The following is a 9244-nucleotide window of genomic DNA, read 5'->3' on the forward strand; positions in this document are numbered from 1 at the left end:
AGAAACTTGAAACTGGAGACACGCTCAACAGCCATTCCATCGATGTGGATGGTGTCGTGCGTGCCTCTTGGCTCTTTTCTGAAGTCCACGATGAGCTCCTTGGTTTTGGTGGTGTTGAGGAGCTGGTTATTTTCAGTGCACCATGTGGCCAGGTGCTGGATCTCTTCCCTATAGGCAGTCTCATCGTTGTTGCTGATGAGACCAATCACCGTAGTGTCGTCCGCAAACTTGATGATGGAATTAGATTCGTACACAGGCTTGCAGTCGGAGGTGAAGAGGGAGTAGAGAAACGGGCTCAGCACACAGCCCTGTGGAACACCAGTGTTGAGTGTGATGGACGTGGAGCAGTTGGAGCCTGATCGAACATTCTGGGGTCTGTTGGTGAGAAAGTCCAAAATCCAATTGCACGTGGAGGTGATGCCCAGGTCTCCAAGTTTGGCTATTAACTTGGCCGGGATGACAGTGTTGAATGCTGAGCTGAAGTCAACAAACAGTATTCGTGCATAAGTGTTCTTATTGTCCAGATGTGTGAGCACAGAGTGCAGTGCCATGGAAACCGCATCCTCTGTGCTCCTATTGCTACGGTAGGCAAACTGGTGTGAGTCCAATGTTGATGGTAGCGAGTCTTTTAGGTGTGCCAGGACCAGCCGCTCAAAGCACTTCATTACGATGGGTGTGAGTGCTACAGGGCGGTAGTCGTTAAGGCACTTCGGCTGGAGTGTTTTGGCACTGGCACAATGGAAGTGCATTTAAAGCATGTTGGTACAGCTGCTTGGGCAAGAGACAGGTTGAAGATGTCTGTAAAAACTCCAGCGAGCTGCTCCGCACATGCCCTGAGTACGCGTCCAGGGATGTTATCCGGTCCAGCAGCCTTGTGCGTGGTGATCCTGTTCAGTGCCTTGCAGACATCTGTGGAGGAGAGTGTGATGGGGGGGTGGTCAGCTGAGGGTTTGAGCTTGGTGGCAGTTTCTCTGTTGTCTATTTCAAAGCGAGCATAAAAGTCATTAAGCTCGTTCAGGAAGTTGACATCAGTGGCTGCGGGGGTGGAGTGAGTGGGTTTGTAGTCACTGATGGCCTGAATGCCCTGCCACATGCGTCGAGGGTCAGCGTTGGAGAAGTGTCCCTCTATCTTCAGCTTGTAGCAGTGCTTGGCCTCTTTAATGCCCCTTTTCAGATTTGCCCTGGATGTGCTATAGGCCTGTGCGTCTCCTAATCTGAAGGCAGTATTGCGTGTCTTCAATAGGAGTCGCACTTTCCTCTTCATCCATGGCTTCTGATTTGGGTATGTGGTGATCTGCTTCTGGGTTGTAACAGTGTCTATGGTGGTGTTAATATAATCCAGTACAGAGGAGGTGTAGCAGTCAATGTCCGTGTGAGAGCCACTGGTGGCTTGAGTAGCAAACATACTCCAGTCTGTGTGTAGAAACCTTTCCTGAAGTGATGAATCTGCTCCTGCAGGCCACACCTTGATGGTCTTCACTGATGGCTTCACGCGGTTGATGAGAGGTGCATATTTGGGGGTGAGGAACAAAGAAAGGGGATCTGACTGTCCCAGGTGGGGGAGGGGTGTCGCGACGTAGGCTCCAGCCATGTTTGTGTAAACATGGTCTAAAGTTTTGTTTCCTCTGGTGTGACAAGAAACATGCTGGTGAAATTTTGGTAGCACGGACTTCAAGTTTGAATGATTAAAATCACCAGCAACAATAAACGCAGCTTCCGGGTGAACGGTCTGTTGTTTACTGATGGCTGCGTGAAGTTCTTTCATCGCAAACTTGGCGTCAGCGTCCGGGGGAATATAGGCTGCAGTGATAATCGTACAAGTGAACTCCCGTGGTAGATAGAACGGTCTACATTTAACCATGAGAAACTCAAGGTTAGCTGAACAATGTCTCCCAACAATAGCAGAGTTTGTGCACCAAGCTTTGTTAATATAAATGCACAATCCACCACCTCTGGTCTTGCCGGAGCCATCTAGTGTTCTATCCGCCCGGAATGTGTGGCGTCCCGCTAGCTCGATAGCATTGTCCGGTATTGCGCTGTTTAACCATGTTTCCGTGAAGATTATGACATTACAGTTCAAAAGTCTCATACTGTGTGTAATGCTGAGTCGGATCTCCTCCATTTTGTTCATCAGCGACCGTACATTGGCAAGGAAAATGCTGGGTAAAGAGAGCTTCTACTTTATTGACATTACAGAAGTCTCTCGTTAGCATCTTGTTTGCTACTTGTTGCAAAGTGACAAATGCGCGAATCAAATCTGCACTTGACTCAAATTTGGGAGTGACTTTATTACGTGTGAAATGTTTTTAAAGTGCCCATATCATGCTCATTTTCAGGTTCATAATTGTATTTTGAGGTTGTACCAGAATGGGTTTACATGGTTTCATCTTCAAAAAACACCATATTTTTGTTGCTGCAGATCCTGTTTTCACCCTGTGTGTTTAGGTCTCTGTTTTTTCTCCAGAGTGAGACATCTCACTTCTATACTATCTTTGTTGGGAGCTGCACATGCTAAGTAGCTAGGTAAGATCCCATCAGCTAGATAACTCTTTCTCCAACTATGGTCAGTCCAAGCCAGGATTAGTTGGGAGACTTCTTCTAGATGAGGAACACTTGAGGAATACCTGCACAACAGGGACAGGAAGTAGTTCTTTTGGAGATTATGGTCAACTAGTGTGTGTTCTGATCAATTAGATTACTCGTTACTGAAAGAAGTACCGCCATCGGTATCATCGTTATTTATAACGCCATTATTCCCATCAATGGTTGTAGCAGTGTTTCGCCACTGAGAACGAGCTAGCATGCTAGCGCTAGCATGTGCTACGGTTAGCCACCTCGTCTCGGCTAGTGACGTAGAAAGCCGTGCAGATGATGAACAGCTCACGCGGAGACTGAGGGCAGAGGACATTCAGAAATGTATCTCACTCAAAACAGCATGGATAGTTTGTATGCGTGTGGAAGCACCAGAGACACAAAACAACACCCCAAATCCCGGAAAAAAGTTTTTTTTTTTTCATAATATGAGCACTTTAATGTAGTCTGTTAAATCCAAAATAAATCAAATTTAAAAAAAAGTATTCGACGAGCTGGGAGTTGGGAGAGACAACGGCTCCTGTCTGTCATGCAGATCACTCCTTTTAGTTACATATGGCCTGGGCAAACACTGGGCTGACCGGGCTTCATTCCACTTTCTCCATGGAAGAAGCTATTTCAAAACACACACAGTCACTCTATCATGCTGTGAATATCAGAAGGCGATTAAACGCCCAGTGAGTTTAATGTCCTGCAGGGGCAGCTTGTTTCACACACTGACTTCATTGAATCTCAACACACAAACCCCAGCGCTTCACTCCTCCGGCTAACAAGCCATCGGAGCACCATCTGTGGCTGTTAAAATATGTATTGCTACTTTGTTGTCGTTTAGTACCACTTCCGTAATGAACAGTGAGCTGTCTGTAGCGGTAGTGAAAGAGATGTGGAGCTCGGTCTGAACCCTGCGGCTGGGATCCCTCTAACTCTGCAGTCTTATTATGCGGCTGTGGTTTATGGTCTGTGATGAGTGTGCTGCTGGGTCAGGCCGGGGCGACATAAACAAATAGACAGAGACAATATATAAGTGTTGATTGTGTTTTGTCAAATTCTATGTTGAAGCTTTGGCAACATTGTTGTTGAAACTGCCATGCCAATGAAGCTCCTTTGAATTGTAATGTAGAGTTACTTTTAACTTTCCTGTATAATAAATGAATGAATTAATGAATTGGACAAATGTAATTGAATTGACAAAGAGGGTGGGGGGAGTACAATGGAAACCAGAAACCAGAGAAGAAAAATGAGAGAAAATGTTGCAACTAAAGGCCGGGCCGGGCGCCCGGATTGCTCAGTTGGTAGAGCGGGTGCCCATAACTCCTTGGCGCAGCGGGCCAGGGTTTGACTCCCACCTGGGGCCCTTTGCTACATGTCATTCCCCCTCTCTCTCCCCTTTCATTTCTTCAGTTGTTCTGTCAATAAAGGCCTAAAAATGCCCCAAAACAATCTTTAAAAAAATAAAAAATAAAATAAAAGCTAGGCTGACAGAAATCTGAGCTAATCAGCCTTTTTTAAAGTTAAATATCCAAAACTGATCGGTCAGTGGTATTCCGCCTCAGATAAGATGAATGCATTTTCTCTATGACTACTATGAACACCATAAGAGCAAAATTGAGCGTCAGCGTCAGTTCTGGCAGGCAAGATGCTGCTAACTGTTATTGGCCAACAACATGGTCGCATCAGCTTGTCCGCATCAGCTGGTCAAATCCCCTTGCTGCTACTTAAAGCTGCTTTAGTGGCTCCTAACTGCTTGCTTCTGCATCCGTGCTACCCACCTCCTCCCCTGGTATACTGTGTGACATTTGCTTCTATGTCATTGTTGCCGCTCTGTTAATATGGGGGAATAGTTTAGCTCTCCCAGTCTTAAACTGCATCTTCTAATGCTGCTGCTGCTGCTCTGTCATGGTGCCCAGGAAAGGTCAGGGGACTCCTCTGAACAGAGCCATAATATAATATGTAATTTATTCAATAAAGTTACTTAAAGCATTTTTATTGTCGGCATTGTTCTTGACTTTAATGGACCTTTTGATTTGATTTGATTTGATTTATTTTATTTTCACTACCAAAACATTAAGAAAGTATTATATATTGCACAAAAAAAGATGTGATGGATGATTGCCGAAAAACCCTCCAAGGGGCTTAATAGGTGGCAAACTCTATAGAAACAATAACATTTAACAATTTAAAAACAATTTATGTTATTATGTAAAAAACAAAACAAAACAAAAACACATTTAATATGTATGAAACAACTTAAAATTACATTTAGAGCATAAACCCAAATGGAAAATTCAGACAACTTAGGAGCAACAATTTGACTCTCACTTTAAACTGTTCTTTAGAAAGCTCAGTGAGTGAAGTGGGAAGACTGTTCCATATCTTTGACCCTCTATACAATACACTAAACTGGGTTTGAGTCGTGCGAGAGTAGGGAGGCCTAATAAGACAACTACTACGAGTTGGATACTGATGAAATTCATTATTAAAAGTAAAAATATTACAAAGGTGCTGGGGAAATAACTTTTTTTTTATAGAGCTATAAACAAATAAAGCAATTTGGCAGACCTGACAGAACTGTCAAGCGCGCAGATAGAACACTGAATAGATATGGTGGCTAAACCTGCTTTAAAGAGCGGCAAAACCCTGAATACGTGTCATCGGTCTGAGCATCAGGGGAGCGTTTCAGTGTTCCATTGTTGTCTAAATACTGTTTCAGATGATGTTACACTCTGTCAGGAATGCAACTAAGGGGGAACTCGTAGCAGTTGCACATAAGGAGGGGATGACAGAAACATCAAATCACCTGAAGCAGAGAGAAACAGAGCAGGTGGAGTGAGGACGTGTACGGACACGGAGGAATAAGGATGTGTAGCCAAGAAACAGGAGGGAGGGGGGAAGGTAAAGAACATGAATTAGGGAGGAAAAAGCCAGCAACAAAGCAGCAGCTCTCTGATCCAGCAGGAGGGCGGCAAGGCAGGTGGAGGTGAGACTGAAAGAGACAGCAAGCAAGGAGAGACAGATTAGAAAGAGAAGAAGATAAAGGCAACAAGGAGAGAGAGAGATATGTGTTGGCAGGAAAAAAGGAGGAGGACAGAAGCTGACAGGAAAATGCAGGAGGAGAACGCAGAAAGAGAAGAGAAACGAGCAAAAGGATAAGTCAGGGAGGAGAGGACAAAGTCGGCAGCATTATCTGAGTCAGAAACAGCTGCAAAGAAGGGATGCAACCAAAGGAGGGAAACGGCAGGAGGAAAAGAGGCGTGAAGCTGTAGATTGCTTCTTTCGGGAAGGAAGAACAGAGAAAAGGAAGGACGGAAAACTACAGATCGGTTTTAACTGCCGACTCCTCTTTACATCACGTCTTATCTCATCTGTCCAACTGCGGAAGACGCAAATCCGCCTTGTGTCTTACAGCCGACCGCCTTCCCCATTAAACTGCAGCAGACCTCAGCGATTGCTGCTCACGCTGCTTCACGTGGCATTTTCATGATGATGTGTGAGTGTAAGAGGCAGTCTGTCACAGAGAGGTCTAGATGGATGGGTGCTAAGCAGATTAACACTTGGAGGAAGCCAGAAAGGGTTGGTGGATGTTGGTCTCGTGGCAGAGGGTCTCTGGCTGAGAAAAGGCAGCAAATACAAACCCAAAAGAGACTATCTACAGAAAATAAAAATCAAAGGGAGAATTGGGTGGCACGTCAATAACTTGTGAAAGAAGAGAACAAAAGTGTGAAGGGATGGGGAACTCGTACAGCCGTCTGCTTCAATCGCATGCGAACCTGTCTCATTACACACTGAGCGTCATCTCCATCTCTATTCTCCCTTCAACCAGATTCTCTCCATCTCTTGATTGGATTTCTTCTGTCTCTCTCTCTCTTGGTTTGTCTTAGCCTTGGTCTTAGTTAAGTTTATTCACACGTCAACGTCATGTCATCAAAACACAACATCAGAAAGTATAATGTTCATATGTAGGACACAGGAAATGGGTAACCCCAAATAAGCTACTAAAATCTTTAGTGGGCCCGGAGTGGGTCCGATAACATTAAAGGACCCATGATATAGACCTTAGTGGTCCCCTAATACTGTACATGAAGTCTGTTTTATATAGACCTTAGTGGTCCCCTAATACTGTATCTGAAGTCTCTTTTATATACCTTAGTGGTCCCCTAATACTGTACCTGAAGTCTCTTTTATATAGACCTTAGTGGTCCTCTAATACTGAATCTGAAGTGTCTTTTCCAAAATTCAGCCTTGGTGCAGAATTACAGCCACTAGAGCCAGTCCCACAATGTCTGCATGTGCCATTTCTGAGTCTGTAACTTTTGAGGAAGAGAAGGGGGAGGGGGGGGGGGCACTTTACTCGTTTGAAAGCCATGATGCCTCTCTCTCATGGGTGGGTCAAATTCTCTGGGCGGGCAAAGCAGAGAAAGGGGAGGTAACCTTGCCCCTCATGACCTCATAAGGAACAAGATTCCAGATTGGCCCATCTGAGCTTTCATTTTCTCAAAGGCAGAGCAGGATACCCAGGGCTCAGTTTACACCTATCACCATTTCTAGCCACTGGGGGACTATAGGCAGGCTGGGGGAACTCACATTAATGTTAAAGAACCTCATAAAGTGAGATTTTCATGCCATGGGACCTTTAAACATACGACAGAGAACTAGGGCTGAACAATATATTGTTTTTTTCCCCGTCATTGCGATATAAAATGGTGTAATGTACACATTGCAAAAGGCTGTGACACATCTCGAATGACACTCTGAGATTTTGTGTTAATTGAAAGAAAATATCAGTAGAAAACTGATATTTACACTGAATGTAACTGTCATTCTTTTCTTTTTAGTGCTGCCTCATACCAGTGTTCAATTTGTTCAATGAAGGAATGTTAGAAATTATTTCATTTTATTTGTTGAATTTGAGCAGAATACTGAAGCAGCAAGACTGCGTACACTTTAATATGTATAGCAAGTAATAGTGTTATCGTGTTATTTAACAAAGTTTGGGCATATTGCATATTTTCCTCCTATCACGCAGCCCCACAGTGAATGTACAGATATTAATAAACTCAATTCACAAGGGACAAAACTCAGACAAATACCACAAAAATACAGACTCTATGGCAGGGGAATAGACATGTCCGCACATATATTGCATATTTCCAAGGTAGTACACTGGTATGGAATAGCTTAACAAAAAGACATCCCAGAGGTCAGATAGTCACACCAGCAACCCCTCACTAACTAATTGTAATTTAATAAAATAAACAATATCAATTCTAAGTAAATTAAATGAACCTCTCTAACAGTAACCCGCATAGGCTACTGCCTCTCTCTCTGTCACACACACACGCCTATTGCACTCTGGCCGCTCTCTGGAGTGTGTGAGCCCAACCGCGGCTCAGTCCCAGCGTGCTCACCGTGCTGCACTGAGCGCCAAATGAACTGGGAAACAAAGCGATGGTGTTGTTTTTACGCACGCGGTGGATGAACATGGCTTCTGACACGTTTGGGTGACAATCAGCCTAAACGTTTCTATAAGGCATCAGAGACAGAATGCGTCTTTGAGCTTTGTGTCCAAAGCATCAGCATCCATCGATTACGCAAAGTTCCGCACCAGGGAATGTGTTCATTTAACCCTGGAAATGCATGAACAGCTGATTTAACAGTGAAAAAAAGGGGCCATCTGGTTAGCAAAATCCTTTGAGGAGCCCGGTGAGCTATAATTATGCCGTCCACTGTCAAAACTGATTTACTTCTCAGCAACAAAGAAAATGAAATCATCAGCACTCACGTCTAACTTTCTCCTTTACAACCGAGCGCTGATGTGTAACGGATACGCAATCCCGCAGCCTTTCTACACATCCCCGTACTTTATCCAAACTAACATAACAATTACACGAGACAAACAGCTCATCATCGCATCCAGAAATCAGAAGCCTTTTTTTTTAGGCAGTATGACAGAAGAATAAAGCCCCATTCAAAGGCGCCCCTCCGGCTCCGCGCTGCTCGGACTCGCTCCGTCTCCTCCGGGGAAAGTAAAAAATAAAAAATAAATAAAAAAACACAGCCATCTCACCTTCTCCGGTTGTCCCGTACGAGCTGGAGAGAAGCAGGGCGACCTGAGCGATAATCCGAGCCAGTCTGTTAGTCCCGGGATCCATGGTGAGGAGGCGGCGAGAGGACGCAGAGAAGCCGGCGGCTGCTGGAGGAGAGAGGCAACCGAGCTCTCTTCTCCAGCTCCAAGAGAGATCTCCTCAAGCCCGACGGAATGAAGACAGGAGAGGAGAGAGAGAGGGGGCGAGAGAGGGGGAGAGAGAGGGTGAGAGAGAGAGGGGGGGCGAGAGAGACAGAGAGAGAGAGAGAGAGACAGAGAGAGAGGTCAGTGAAGTCTGCTGTCTGTCTGGCCAGACCAGAATGCGCGTAATCTCTCTTTCTCTCTCTCTCACTCACACACACACACACACGCACAGTTGTTAAAAAAAAGTTGTCATTAAATCTACTCTAAAAGTGGAAGTTGTCTAGTTCCACCACATGGTAGGAATTCTGCAATGGGGCAGTACAAAGTAGGACAACTACAAATGGATCCACTGCTTATTCCTTATAGTGACAAAACAGAATAGTATAATATTGTGTAATAATATAACACAGGAGCCACCCTGTGTAA

The 9244-nt window shown here is 44.7% G+C and overlaps 1 protein-coding gene across 1 annotated transcript in view; it reads right to left on the reverse strand.

Annotated features, from left to right (window-relative positions):
* LOC116699076 (contactin-associated protein-like 4) overlaps positions 1–8880 on the reverse strand; it is a 179952-nt gene extending 171072 nt beyond the window's left edge. Inside the window, exon 1 of the mRNA XM_032531468.1 lies at positions 8657–8880. Coding sequence (XP_032387359.1) covers positions 8657–8741 — 85 coding nt within the window. The 5' untranslated portion in view covers positions 8742–8880. The remainder of the gene's footprint in view (positions 1–8656) is intronic.
* Between the last annotated feature and the right edge of the window lie 364 nt (positions 8881–9244).

Source organism: Etheostoma spectabile, chromosome 12 (genome assembly GCF_008692095.1).
Source record: "Etheostoma spectabile isolate EspeVRDwgs_2016 chromosome 12, UIUC_Espe_1.0, whole genome shotgun sequence".
Lineage (NCBI taxonomy): Eukaryota > Metazoa > Chordata > Actinopteri > Perciformes > Percidae > Etheostoma > Etheostoma spectabile.